This window comes from Ochotona princeps, chromosome 5, assembly GCF_030435755.1.
Source record: "Ochotona princeps isolate mOchPri1 chromosome 5, mOchPri1.hap1, whole genome shotgun sequence".
Lineage (NCBI taxonomy): Eukaryota > Metazoa > Chordata > Mammalia > Lagomorpha > Ochotonidae > Ochotona > Ochotona princeps.
This window is the reverse complement of record NC_080836.1, coordinates 36,565,821-36,581,059: the sequence shown is the minus strand read 5'-3', so window position 1 is coordinate 36,581,059 and position 15,239 is coordinate 36,565,821. Positions and strand designations below refer to the sequence as shown.

The 15,239-nt window shown below is 37.7% G+C and overlaps 1 protein-coding gene across 1 annotated transcript in view; it reads right to left on the bottom strand.

Moving 5' to 3' along the window:
• Positions 1 to 15,239, bottom strand: part of GALNT13 (polypeptide N-acetylgalactosaminyltransferase 13) — a 427,420-nt gene that overhangs the window by 391,136 nt on the left and 21,045 nt on the right. The window contains exon 2 of the mRNA XM_004577161.4: positions 7,901 to 8,147. Coding sequence (XP_004577218.1) covers positions 7,901 to 8,042 — 142 coding nt within the window. The 5' untranslated portion in view covers positions 8,043 to 8,147. The remainder of the gene's footprint in view (positions 1 to 7,900; positions 8,148 to 15,239) is intronic.

Sequence of the window (15,239 nt, the reverse complement as noted above, 5' to 3'; positions counted from 1 at the left end):
GCCTCCGCTGCCACCTAGGCATATAAGCAAAAGAAGCTGTATTACAAGTGCAGAATAGCTAGCACTCAAATCTAGCTATTCTGCATATGGGTCTTCTCAGCTTAATTCACTGAAATAAAACACCTATGTCTAGTTAATTTCTAATGTAAGGCAGTCAAAGAAAATAAGGTCAGTATCAATTCTGCCTCAATTTCCTAACTATAATAATGATAGTTATTATTATTATACCTACTGTACTTCTTGAAATTTAAATAAGTTATTTTTATAAATATTTTATAATAGTTGGTATGCAAAATTATTAGTCATTCTAGTAAAATCATTGCCTCTTCTTCCATGAAAGCAGATCTTTGTTTTTGAAAATCAATTTTATTTCATGCCTATGAATGTGTAATATATTTAAAACTCAGCATAAAGAGTGGGTTCCATTCCCTTTCAGAATAACGTAACACCATATCACTCTGACCTCTGTGATGATAAGATCTTGGGATGTTTAAGCAGATTCTTTCCATAATGTTATTTCTATACCACCATTTCTATTCTCAAACCACACTGATTAGCTATGGACTGAACAAAAGTAAAATATTAAGATATTTCTGTCATTGAACAAAAAAGTATAAATATATAATAACTCATGTGGGGACATGTATGACTTTTTTTTTTTAAAGATTTATTCATTCTACCACAGCCAGATATACACAAAGGAGGAGAGACCGAGAGGAAGATCCTCCGTCCGATGATTCACCCCCCAAGTGAGCCGCAACGGGCCGATGCGCGCCAACCCGATGCCGGGAACCCGGAACCTCCTCCGGGTCTCCCACGCGGGTGCAGGGTCCCAATGCACTGGGCCGTCCTCGACTGCTTTCCCAGGCCACAAGCAGGGAGCTGGACGGGAAGCGGAGCCGCCGGGATCAGAACCAGCGCCCACATGGGATCCCGGGGCCCTCAAGACGAGGACTTCAGCCGCCAGGCCACGCCGCCGGGCCCGACATGTATGACTTTTAAAAATGTGATTTGCATTCATCTCATGTTGTAGAAGTCATTTGAGAGCCAAGATTTATGCAATAGCCTGAGGACAGAAGCCAGTGATGACCCAGGACTAAGATTCACCTTGGCAGGGTATTGAAGCAAAACTGTCACATGACCTGAATCTCCCCCAGAGTGACTACAGGTGTACCAGCAGAATCACTGCCATTTTAAAATATCTATTCTCTTCAAATAGCTATTCCAGCACATCCACTCTGGGAGCTGCATAACTCAATATTAGTCAGAAATGTCTTTTAGAGCATCTTATTTCTAGGTGGCACCAGAGTGACATAAAAATATTTATATGCGCCCTAACAATTGCTTATGCTACCCAAAAGTGTTTCTTTACAAAGCACAGACAGAAACAGGATTCAGTATTTGTATATACTATTTGGCCTTGTGTACATGTTGCAGAAAAGATCCTGTAATCATCTATTTTATATCATCATCCAATAATTAATGAGAAAAATTAGTATACTGACTCAGGACCAAAGATTCAATCATAGCCAGTGTGCTCAATTTTTTAAAGGATGTAATCTAATTTTATTAAAATGTCTATAAAATAATTTTAATTTTTAAATTGAGGATTAAAAAATAGAGGCAAAATGCCTACTAAAACTTTCCGATCAGTTGTTGAATATGTGTCTCAAACTTAGCATGTCCAATATGAACTCAGTGTCCACTCTCATATTCTATCCTCCTACACCCTACACTCTCTCAGGAAATTAGGTCAAACAGCATCCTGCAAGAAATCTGAGACTTGTCCTTGAAACTTCCATCTCCCATATTTGCCCTATCCAGCCAGTCATCTAGCCTATTACTCTGAGATCTTAAACATCTCTCATTTCCTACTGACTTCACTGACACCTCACCACCACCATTCTGTTAAGCAGGCACTGCTTCCTCCCCAGAGCCCCTGGTGCTGCCACAGTTTCCTCCCCAGTATCCTTGAAAAGAGTGGCTGTGCTCCAACTGACTATTATTGTTTCCAGCTATGTTCCTGTAACACAAATGTGATTCTGCATTTATCAGATCCATTAAGAGACTTCCTGCTTCTTAAATTGATTTGGTAGATCTTAACATAGGGATTTAGGATTTCATGTAATGTTAGACACATCAAATATCCCAAAACAAGTCCAGGACTCAAATAATGCCCTACATTCAGATAAAATGCCCACTGTCATCCCATGCCTGCCTTCCCATATAAAGAAAGCCAAAATCCTCAATCCTATCTTCATAATCAGCCTCATTGTGTAAGGTCTTGCCATTCCCTGTATTCTTAAAATGTATACATTTGAAAAACAGCTTTTTTTTACAGAAGAATTATGGCATGTAACCCTGGGGGTCTAACTTTTATACTTGACTTACTATTCTATTTTTCAATCATTATTCAAGTTGATGAAGCCTCAGCAAATATATTTTGAATATAATATTTACTGGTACTAACATAATGTTTCCATTCATAACTCCATTCCTTAGTCTTACATTTTGTTTTTATGAATAGCAGTGTAATAAACAAACTTGACTATGTTAAAGAAATTATTTTGGATATGCGATGATGAATGCTCAGACAGACACTAATATTTTGGGGGAAAAAAAAAGCTGTTCTTTGATATATTTAACCCAAAAAAAAGCCTAGATATCCACTATCTCTACTGAGGCATACATCTTTTTTAATTTCTTCCAACTGGATAGATATAAGTACAATGTCACTCCATCCTTGATATGCATTTCCCTGAGTAAAACCGGTGATAATCATCACTTTAGAAATGTATTTGTCACTGGTCAAGGCAGCAGCACCCAAATGTGCATCCTGAATAGGGTGTGGGGTGGGCTGGGCTGCAATGTTCACCAGCTCATACAAGGCCAAATGGAAGGGCAGACTTCACCGGAACCTGGCCTAAAACCCAATGGCATGTATGAGAACAGGGTCTGGGAGTGGATTAAGTGGAGGAACTTGGGAAACTCCCCTGGCGAGTCATAGCTCCTGCTGGTGAACATGTGGTCCAGACCTGGGGGTCGGACAAGCTGGGCAAAGTAGCTCCAACAGCTGGGTAATGTGTCAACTGGTAATGGAACAGGGTGGACTGGGCAGGACTGAGCAAATCTTAGCCCACAAGCGAAACTAGAGACCAGGTTGGAGCACAGGTCATGCTGAGCTAGTCTCTTGCACCTATTGGTCTGCGTGAGCCAGGAACGATAAGCCACAGTGTCTAAGTCAGAGGTCAGGACAGGTGAGGGGCTGAGCCAAGCTGAGTCAGAGCAACCACTGGCATGCACGTGATTTGTGGTTTGGAACAGGCCCGGTTGGGGAGCTAAGGGAAAAACCCTAGCTGGGTTGAGGTTCCCACCAAGGGGCGCACGAGCTGGAATGGGGGCTGCATTCTGGTCAGGACACAGGTGTAGTTTCCCTTGGCACAAGTGTGGACTGGGACAACACGCACCAGGTCGGGCCAGACTCCAACACCCTCTGGTGTCCTGGAGGACCAGGGTAGATGTGGGATAGACTAGGCAAGGTCTCAACCCCTACTGAGACATGTGTGAGCTCTATGTGGGTATGAACAAGCTATGGCTGGGCTGAAACATCCAACAGCAAGAACCAGTTTGGGTTGATGGCCAGTCAAGAAAAGCCACTGTTCCTGCTAGGACAGGAGGGAAACTGAGTAGGGCTGGCTCAATGACCCACTGATATGTGCAAAATCTGGCATTGGGAGAGGTTCTGATGGAGGAGCCTGGGCAACTCCTCTGGCAGGACATAGACCCGGCAGGTAAAGGCAAGAAATATGATAGGAAACAGCGCAGAACAGACCATGGAAAGTTACCCACTGGCATACATTTGGCATGGGTCGGGGGCAGACCAGGCTGAATCAGTTCTCGTCATCCACTGACAAATCCAAGCACCAAAACAGTGTGGGTTGAGCCGGGTTCGGTCGCAACAAAAACCAGTGCACAATATGGAATGCCAAGGTGAGGTTGTCTGTACCAGATGTGACCGCAATGCCCAACCAGCAAGCGTGAGAACCAGGAATGCAGGGGGCAGAGCCAGCAGGGGGAATATGGGGGAGGGGGATTCCTTTGCTGGATAGCTACTCCCACTGGAGAGAGTGAGCTGGAATGGGGGCAGACCAGACTAAGAAGGGCTACACACCTGTGCGCCTCATGTGGACTAGATCAGGGAAAAGCCAGGCTGGGCTGATTGTTCCTACTGGTGCAAACAAAATTAGAGTGGGTGAAGGTTGTTTGGGCTTAGCCACAGCATCAGCTGGCAGAACCTGGCATTGGGGGCTAATTTTGTCAAGTCAAACCACAGAACTACCTGGAGAGTGCATAATCTGGAAGTGGGAGGGACCTGGGAGGGAAACAGTGGGCTCCTCCCTCTTGGGTTACCACTCCCACAGGAGGGCACGAAAACTAGGACAGGGGATGGAGTGGCTAGACAGAAAGGCACCCAACAACATCTGTGTGGACTGCATAATGGAGCTGGCTAGATGGAACTAAGCTTTAATACCCATTGACATGTACGAAAGCCAAATGGGGTGTGGGACAGGTCGTACTACTGCTACACATTCTGGCAAACCAGGGTAGGGGGTGTACCTGGTGGCAGTTATTATGGGTCGCTCCAGCTAGGCTGCAGCTCCCGTTTGTTTATGCAAGGGCTGTGTATGTGCTGGGCAGAACCAGACTGGACTGAAACACCCATTGATTCCAGTGGAAGTCGGGGCTGAAAACAGAACCAACCCAGCGACTGCAACCACCAGATGATCATGGTGATGGACTGTGCCGGGCCCTATACTTGCTAGTACATACAAGAATCTGGTCTGAGAACACCTCAGACAAAGTTTCTTTGGAGATCACCCCAATTGAAATGCTGGACTCAGAACCCTAACCAAGAAAAGACAGAAGACAGAACAGGTCAATCAATCATCTCAGCTATATTTTGGCAACGAAATACAGGGCACACGGAGTCTCTAATGGACTATGTCAATCAGTGGATTCTTCTAAGACCTCATCGTGCTTGGAGTGGCAAGACTGGCAGCGATTCATAACTGGTGAACTATCAAAACCACTTGAGCAAGAACCTCGGAGCATGCCCTACATCCGGGACCTGGGGAGGGTGGGAAACTGGGTGGGTCTTCTCCCTTAATACACCCCTTTAAACATGAAGGAAACAATATGGAAAAATGGTCTTACCCACTTTCCTATAGCCCTTGAACCTTTTTACCCTAATTAACTATGTAAAGATTGTCAAAAATACAATAAAAAAACTTAAAAAAAAAGAAATGTATTTGTCATATTTGTTTTCTGTTTAATGAAGCATCTATTCAAACCTAGTGTGCCTTTTCTGCTTTAAGATTATCTGGCTTTCTGTATTAATATTAGAAATGCTATTATATATATGAAACATACATAATTCACTTATGTACACTACTTCATACTTGCCAGTTTGTATCTGAATGTCTTGCAGAATTTTCAAACTCCAATTTACTTTATGTTTGAATAAACAAATATTTTCCATTTTAACAAATTTAATATTTTTCCTTATACTCACTGTTTTCAGTGTTTAAGAATATTTACTCTAATACATTATAGATATCTGGTTTTTAGTGTCAACATTGTAGTCTCAATTGCTGGAAAAGTTAACTTGTGATTTAATTAGAAATAACCCTACTACTTTTTTTCCCACTTATCCTAGATGTACTGGAATCATTTTAATCCAAAGAAAATTTAGTATTTTTATCTGTAACTAATTATTTTGTTAGACTTTGTTTGTAATGATTTTGTAAATTACTTGTTTTAGGTGAATATATATTTAATGAGACAGAAACATGACAGAAAATATATAATATGAAACATATGATACAAGTTCCTAAACACATACTCTGAAATAACCAATAGAAAATGAAATTAAAGCCCTCAAGTACAACTTCCATTTTTCAAGATCAGTGTTTCAATAAAACCATAAGTACAGTGAACTGAACTTCTTTGTCCCTCTAGAATTTATATGTTGAAATCCTAATCTTCAAGGTTGTAGGATGGTTTTAGTAGGTAAGGGCACAGGAAGAGATGAGGTCCTGAGAGTAGAGCCCTCAAGAAAGGAATTATTGTCCTGGTGAGTAAGGCCCCAGACAGATTCCTCAGCCCCTTTTTAACTGAGGTGAGAAGAAAGCATTTTGTGAAGTACACGTCCTCTTGAGACACACACATCACCAACACGATCTAAGGTGCACCAGTATCTCAAATTGGGAAATATACATTTTGTTGCTTTATATAATGTGCTGGTCAACGTTGTTTTGTTATAACCACCCCAAAACACTAGAATAACAAGTTTTAGAAACAAAGGAAATACAGTTTTACTTTAAAAATAAAATATAGGGAAAAGTTACTAATGTTGCCTGGCATAATGAAATTTTATATCTGAAGATTTAAGAGTGAGGACCAAGGACTTGTATCAGAAAAATGGTATATTTTTGGTTCAAGAAGAAATGGCTGTCAGAGTTTTGCTGAATCAGGTTATATATATGTATTTTTTGACCAAGCTAGATGTCTCCATTCAACAAAAGCAAAGTAATGATTCTAAACAGCTATGATCCATCAAAACACATTTCCACTTTTAGCCAAGCAGCAGCTCAACTGACTGTAACGAAGAAGCAGAGAAAGCTGATTTATTCTACGGTTTTAACTAAAAATCAGCAAATCAATCCCATTTCATTTACCAAGAACTGATGTACCCAAAAGTTCTCCTCTCTGAAGAAATATAGTTTAATGGCATACAAAATGGGTCAAGGCGCAGTCACTTCCAAGGCACATTTTTATCCGTTTTGGCATTAAGCTACAGGAAGAGATTTAGACTCATTCAGATGGAAGAGGATATTTCGAATTTCTCCAACTGAGCAAAAGCATTTTTGCAATCTGAAGCAAATCTAAGACATTCAATATATTCCTTGAACTAAAGTGAATGTTTGGAAATGCTCTTCCACATTTCCCTAATTGTCATACAATCAGATCATCTCAACTAAATTTTATGTGTTATAACATTTCATAGAAATATGCATGCCACTAAAATCATTGTATACACAGAAATCCAAACTAATATCAAACATGCTTCAATATTTTAGAAGCACCAACTATAGATATTTCAAATAAAAAAATCAACAAGAACACAGAAAATCGTTTGGAATCGGTCTGCAATAAATGAATCTATGCTTTTACTGAACAAAAGAACACCTACAGAAACTCATTTTTTGGAATTCACTTTCTAATCATTAAACTCTTTTCCTCACAAAAAAAACTTCATAATATCCTTAACATTAACTTTTGCACTTAGTACAACACTAACAATCTAGAAGCCCAGAAACTAAATGTGGCTATGAATATATGTTATTTTAAAAATTGGCTTCAGCATTCTTTTATTAGTTTGGAAGTCTTTAAGGTTGTTGTGTGCAGTTTCAGTTTGCTAAATCTCCACCTGTCTCACGGAAGTATTTCGCCTTCTGATGTGGTATCTGATGTCTTACAAGGACTTTTTGGCCTTTCAGAGCCTAGATTTAAAATCCTGTCCAACTTAATTGCCTCCTTAACTGATTTTTTTCCTCCAGCCATAGAGCATTATAATTATAAGGTTGGAGGATATTGCAGAGGCTAACTATGTCTCCTCATTTCTTGCAGCAGGTCATCATCAGCCAAGAAAAGTGCACTAGCCTTCCCACGACCAAATGTACATTAATAGTTCAGCTGAAATGCTCTCAGTCAATGAAGCAAAACTATTCATATTTCGACAATCCAAATTTTATCAAGTCATTGCAGTTCTCCTGTCAAAAAAAAAAAAAAAAAAAAAAAGGAAAGAAAGAAAGGCAGCATTTGTTTCAGAATCACTCACCCCTCAGTGCCGGCAGCAAAGATCTCTCTTTCTTGTCATCACATTTGTTACACTCACTGAAGTACAGGAGTAGGAAGACATCAACAAGAACCCACATGAGTGAAGTGGCTAGAACCACCTTGCAGTAAGCAAATCTCCTCATGTCTTTTCTTGATTTCTAGTCAACACACAGATCGAAGACAAACACTACTCTGGTTAAGTCGAAGCCACATAGACGAACTGCAGTTTAAAAGCAGGATACATTCCGCTATATTAAAAAGAAAAGAAAATTTCATTACTATATAGTATTTTATTGCATAAAGGACATATAAATGAAATATATGAGATGTAATATTATCAAATATATCAGCAAGCAGACCTTCAAATTTTAAGTTAAATCCAAATAAATAAAAGTTGTTAGCAAATGCATTAGCTAAAATTCTAAGATGCAATACTAGATCTGCCATTATCATGCACAGCTCTTGATTTCTTCTATCTTTATTGTTTTTAACATAAATGCCTTCTACAGTATTTTAAACAACATCGGGCTGCTAAATAGTGAAGTTCTGAATTTACTTTGATTCAGTACTTCAAATGGACCAAAAATGGAAAAGCAAAAATCAGTCTGTGATCACACGGGATATGGTCTCGTATCTGAGAGAAGCCCTACAGATGGGTCTGTGTCACGTCCATTTCCCAGCTCCAGAGACAGTAGAAGTCGCAGTGCTCTCGTGTAAGAAACCAAGATAGCAATGTCAAACGTAAAGACTTTCTATTTTCTTAATGGCCAAGCTTAAAGTTCACTTTGCAGAACAGTCTTTAATAATAAGACATAACACAGAAAAAAAAATGGATTTTCAGGATGCTCAGAGTGATTACAGATAATAAATCAACAGATACTTAGCTTTAACAACTCCATCTGGTGTGGATAAGAAATATCCATCACAGATGTGCATGCATACAAACAATTTGTCATAAGAAAAACAACCTATTAATATAAGAATGATAAGCATAATCACGATAGGAATTCTAAGAGGTATAATAATAGACATATGTGTAGAATTATTAAAATTGAAAGTATCTATAAAATTAATTTCACATGTGTTTGTTTACACTACACTGAGCAATAACTACCTGATAAAATTCAGTATTTCATATATAAAGCAGACCATAAATATTCTGATATCATTTGCTACATTTGATCATAATTTCATAGACACATTTGGAATACACAATGTTAAATACAAAGACAAATGAAATATTTCATTAAAATTTGTCTCAAAATAAACATATCAAAATGCAATTTACTGAAGCAGAAACTCTTTAAATTAATAACAAATGATCTACATCATAAAGGAATAGAAATTTTTCTGTCTGTTACAGTCAGTATACATCAGCAACAAATTTAAATTCCAAATAAAGCAATAAATATCTACTTAAAATTTATAGTTATTCAGTATATATAATATATGTATTATGTATGTGATTATATATGTATAGATCCACATATATGCACATATGTATACAAATATATATTATTTACAAAAGAAGAGATCTACCATGTGCAAACACAACCAATACATGACTTTAGCACTTTGGATTTCTTGGAGAAAAAAACTGACATGCTAACAATGATTTTGTATATTTCATTTCCATTTTATTATTCTATAAAACAAAATGATTAACTACTAGAACTCTGGCCCTAAGTCTTAAGACAAGGATTCTCCCATGTGCTTTTCCAATTAATGTGCTATGCTTTTCTAAATCAAAGGCATGGTGCAATACAAGCTATAATATTACATGCCTTTGTCTTGTAACAGGGTTCTTCAGTCCATCAGAGGAAAAAAAATATATCCAATTGCAAAATACATACAACACCAATGGCCACCAAATGCCATCTCCAGATGAAATGGTTCACTTTATGATAAATGATGCAGAAAGACATTAAAGACAGGAACTGACTGTCATCGCAGGAAGAGGAGACCATACATAGGCTACTTGTCTTCATGTTTCATCTTCCTTATATACAACATATATCCTACCCTATTCTCCTCATGAAATTTGGGAGGCTTAAGCAAGGGAAAGAAAAAGAACAATTTTAAAAGAAACTCATGAAGATTATTATATCAGATAATCAGCAATTACTTAATTTTGAGTATTAAAATGTATATGTCATATCCTAGTAAGAGTATAAAACTTGAATTAAAACTTTAGTTACTAGAAAACTCTAAAAACACGTATCATTTTCATTTTAATGATTATTCAAATACAGGCTATTGAATCTACATACCAAAATATTAAGCAGTAAATCAAACCTCATTTTCATTTATTCAAAATTTATATATATTTATATATCTGCTTATTTATTTAAGATGATATAAAGAGAGAAAGAGAGAGAAAGAAAGAGTTCTTCCATTCAGTAGTTCATTCTCCCAGTGGCTAAACAGCTAAGGCATGGACATGCAAAACCAGGGCCCAGAAACTTCTACAGGTCTGGTCAATACGTGGCAGAGGCCCTAGTATTAAAGCCATCATGCATTTTCATGAAGCTGAAAAGCAATCATTAGGATCCAAACTTGCACTCTGACATAGGACACCACTATCCTATACGGCAGCTTAACTAGCTGTGCCACAAAGCAGGCCCCCCTATTTTTCATGTAATTAAAATAAGTTTCTGTGTAAATTTCTGTTTTGTTTACTTCAAAGGCAGTCTGCTGTGAGTTGGATATGATTCAGTGTATCCCCAGAGTCTTCACTTGAAAGAAGTCTGAATCAAGGGTGTTGATGGAAAAGGTGGTTTGTACTGTGGGTGGAACCTACCAGGAGGTTAAAGGTAACTGGAGACGCCTTTGGCAGAAACTATGGAACTTGCGTTTTTTACTTCTTTCAAGATGTGTTTTCTTCCTGCAATCTGCCATGAGCTCCTCACTGGAGTTAAGCCAACGCCAGTGCTGTATCCTTAAACTGTGAGAACTGTGAGATAAATAAACCTGACGCGTATGATACAGTAATAATTTTATTAAAAAAAGACTAATATGCAGTCTTCATTTAAATATTTAACATACTTAAGACCCCCTATATCTTGAACACAGGTTAAACTATATTATATTATTCACCAAACATGTATCAAGGCATTTATGAAATAAAAATCTCTCATGTTGTACTCTCATATACTTTCTCTGAGAAAACAAAACTGATTGAGGAGAAATATAGTACACTATACAGGGTAACATTAACCAACATAAGCACAGTTGGTTGCCCGGGTTTATTTAAGAGAATCGGCATCTGTATTATGTTTTTATTCCAGTAAGCTTCTACTTGTTTTGCAAATATGGTTTTGTTTCTCAAGCAGCCAAGAAATGGAAGTTCTGCAATATCCCTGGCTTGCCAAGCAAGTGTGGATCATGATTAACTTGCATAAAACATTGGTTCTTATATTGGCTATTAAAACTTCTTTTCTAATTGTTACAAATCTTTTCTGCACAGATATTTTCTTCTTTAAACCTTTTCCTTTGGACACACAAACATTAAGACATGGAAAACTATCACTTCTCAGCCTTTTGGCTAAGATCAAGTGAAGACATGGAAAACTGTCGAGTACACCTGGCTAATCGGATTGCCATTCGCTTTTATTCTTGCCTACTACACTAAAGTACTTTATGATACAGAATATTCTTCTTAAAAATCAGTACCACTGTATCCAACACCATGGCTCAAAGGATAACCCTTCACCTGTAAGTGTGGGGATCCCATATGGATGTTGGTCTGTGTCCCAGCTGCTCCACTTCTGGTCCAACTCCCTAACGACGGCCTGAGAAAGTAGCAGAAAATGGCCCAAAATCTTGGGACCCTGTATCAATTTGGGAGATCTGAAAGGAGCTCCTGGCTCCTGGTTTCAGGTGGGCGCAGCTCTGGCCATTGAGGCCACTTAGGGAGTGAGCCAGAAATTGGAAGACTTTTGTCCTTTTCTCCGTAAATCTGCCTTTCCAAAAAAAATTAAATAAATAAGAAAGGGCCCAGCAGGTGGCCTAGTGGCTAAAGTCCTTGCCTTGAACGCGCTAGGATTCCATATGGCCACCGGTTCTAATCCCAGCAGCTCCACTTCCCATCCAGCTCCCTGCTTGTAGCCTGGGAAAGCAGTGGAGGACAGCCCAAAGCTTTGGGTTCCTGCACCCGCGTTGGAGACCTGGAAGAAGTTCCTGGCTCCTGGCTTCGGATTGGCACAGCATCGGCTGTTTTGGTCACTTGGGGAGTGAATCATCGGATGGAGGATCTTCCTCTCTGTTTCTCCTCCTCTCTGTATATCTTGCTTTGTAATAAGAATAAATAAATCTTAAAAACAATTAAAAATAAATAAATCTTTAAAAAAATCTGCACCATTTTCCTATCTTTTTTTAATGCCAGGTTGAAAACATAAAAATGTTATATTAAAACAGGAAAGAAATCTTTGGCAATTTTATTTAATTTGGTTGTTACTATTTTTTTTTTTTTAGTTAGGAGATCATTATTTATCCAAGATGTCTAGTCTAGGTGCTATTAGACATTCTTAACTGTAAGCATATATTTTTTTAGTAGAAAATTGCAAAACAGAAGCAAATTCATTCCATCTGTTTTATAAGGCTATCCCTGAAGTTGCCAAAAGATCCTGGAACATAATGTATGTCTTTTGGTAGTACATCCAAGTTTCACACTCCCAACACACTGTGAATATTTTATGTAAAATACTGGAGCCTCTGTGAGCCACTAATCTAATCAGACACATTAGAAGAATTTGGTTTACAAACTGACAAATGTAGTGAATAGACACTGAAAATAATCCTGAATCGCCTCCTACCTTGCATAAATGAAAATAAAAACTTCAGGTAGACTCGGGGCACTAATTTGTAGACTACACGAAAGAATTCAGTATAGAAACCACATCAGCCCCAAACACATACAAATACAGACTAAGAAATAAGTTGAAAAAGATAGGATAAATGTCTTTTATGGCAAGTGTAAGATGCAATTTAAATATGTGTGTGTGTGTGTGTGTGTATTTTCTTTCCTTTAAATACATGAGGATGAATATTCATAACATAAAATTCAACTGTTAGGAGGCAACTTCAAATAGGCCCCAAATATACATATTGTAGAGTAACAATACTGTGATTTAAACCTGGTGTCTGCAATCACTCATTATATGATTTAATGCAACTTAATAGTTCAGTGACTTTATTTTACAGTGACAAAATATGAAGTAGTTACCTCATAAGGCTAAGATGAGTATGGATGAATTAATACATACAAAATTTTGTTAAAGTCCTTGGCACAAAAGAGAAATTCATTACAATAGTTAGTACTGCTAGTAGCAATAGTAGTATTGTCACCAATAATACTGCCCAAAGAACAAAAAACAAGAATGAGAAGTCTCACAGCCTCTTCTACAAGAAACAGTGGAAATTCAATGTGTGAGCTTTCAAGAGGCTCAAGAAAAAAACATAGTATATTCCAAAAACATTTAGTAGATACTTTTTCTAACAGAATAGGAGTCATAAAGGGTGTTATAATAGCCAAAACTCATGAAATGCTACAATTAAGATTTGTGCAGAAAAATCAATGCAAGTATCCCATGAATTCCTGATAGAATCAACTTTTAATTAATTAAAAGAATTACAGTCATAATTGAGCCAAATTAGAGATCTATTTAATGTTTCCATGACCTCATTTCCTACCATTATTCTTTATGACAGTTGCTTGGATCTTCTGGCTTTTTAATATGTCTACTCCTGAACTGCATCTTGAAAAATGTTAGACACATATTTTTACATCCATCACAGTTAACCCCTCCATTTGAATGGTATATACTAGAAAAGTAAATTAGTGTGAAAAATGCAATTATATTTACTGACATAGTACATATATATACATATGTGTATACATATATGTGTACATGTGTATACATATTTGTATATCAGTTGTATATACATATACAACTGATATGCAAAAAGGTATGGCAAATCAGGCAAGTAAGTGAAATCACCAGATTCAGGCCAAACACCACCTGAGGGAAGCCACACCTGTGACTGGCAACCTCTCTTGCTTTGTCTATCACCTAATCCAAATGCCATAAGACACGTAGGCATGACTGGTACTAAAATTTGTTCCTGCATCCTCTGCCCTCAGTATTCACTCCTGAAGATCAACACTTCTCATCTCCACGGAAACATAGCAACAGATAAAACTTCCTATCTGGCTGATAGAAATTCATCCGCTTCTCCTGATGTCTCAGCAGCTTTGATTTATACTATATATGCAATACTAGCTATAAGTCTTCAGTGACATGGCACATGTTTGGCCAAACAAATGTAATGGAACTCCAAATCAGTTTATTACCACATCCTGAGATGAAAATAAATGTGTCCCTTTGCCTCTATATTTGTACAGACTGGCAGAATGTATGATGGACTGTCTCTTTTGGGAAACTGAGAATTTAGATCACCTTTTGCAAAAGTAAACAAGTCAATCTAAATTCCCTTACATGAGTGTTCCTGGGTATTAGATTGTCCTAAGAGTATTTCTTGTGTGTATAAAGTCAGACCTACTGAAATCCTCTAGAAATTCGGCACAATCACCAAGTCAGTACTGCAGGTTACACTAATTCTGTTGTTTGAAATTGTGTGTATGATAGCTTTACATAAATACTTTCTGAAACATATAGAATGGACTTGGTCCCACCCTGCCAGGTCACACAAATTGTTCAACGGAATGTCATACATATCATACTCATTTAAAAATTCTCCAGAATCCAAGATGGTAACAATGCATACCTGCCTTTCTTTTGGGATATTCTAAGAATTGAGGCCACAAACAGTTCACTAAGGCTGTTTTCCAGGGTTACATTTTCAGCGAGAAACCTTAGAAAATCAAGTGGCATAGAACCTCCACAAAAAAAAAAAAAAAAAAAGTCTTTTTTCTGCATTCTGTGTAGTGGTGAATTTCCTGAAGTTGTTTTATCCTACAACAAAACTCCATCAATGTTTCTAGCTACCCAATGGTGTGCTCCTACTGCCTCCATGGAACACAGACATGAGTAAAGCTGATACATGTATGTTTCTGATCCTAAAAGTTTCTATACCATGAGTCAAAAAGTACTTTGCCCTGAGGTAGGAACAAGTTCTGACAATATCCATGAAACACTTATTTAATAAGCTAACCTAGCAACTTTTAAGAGTCAGATCCTTCTTCACAGACATGAAATCATCATACACACAAAAACCAAGTAACATTTATGCGTGTTTGTGTGACTTTTTTTAATACATAAAAATTGTATAAAGAAACATTAATTATACTGGCAACTCTTTGAGAAAGCAAACTGATGTAC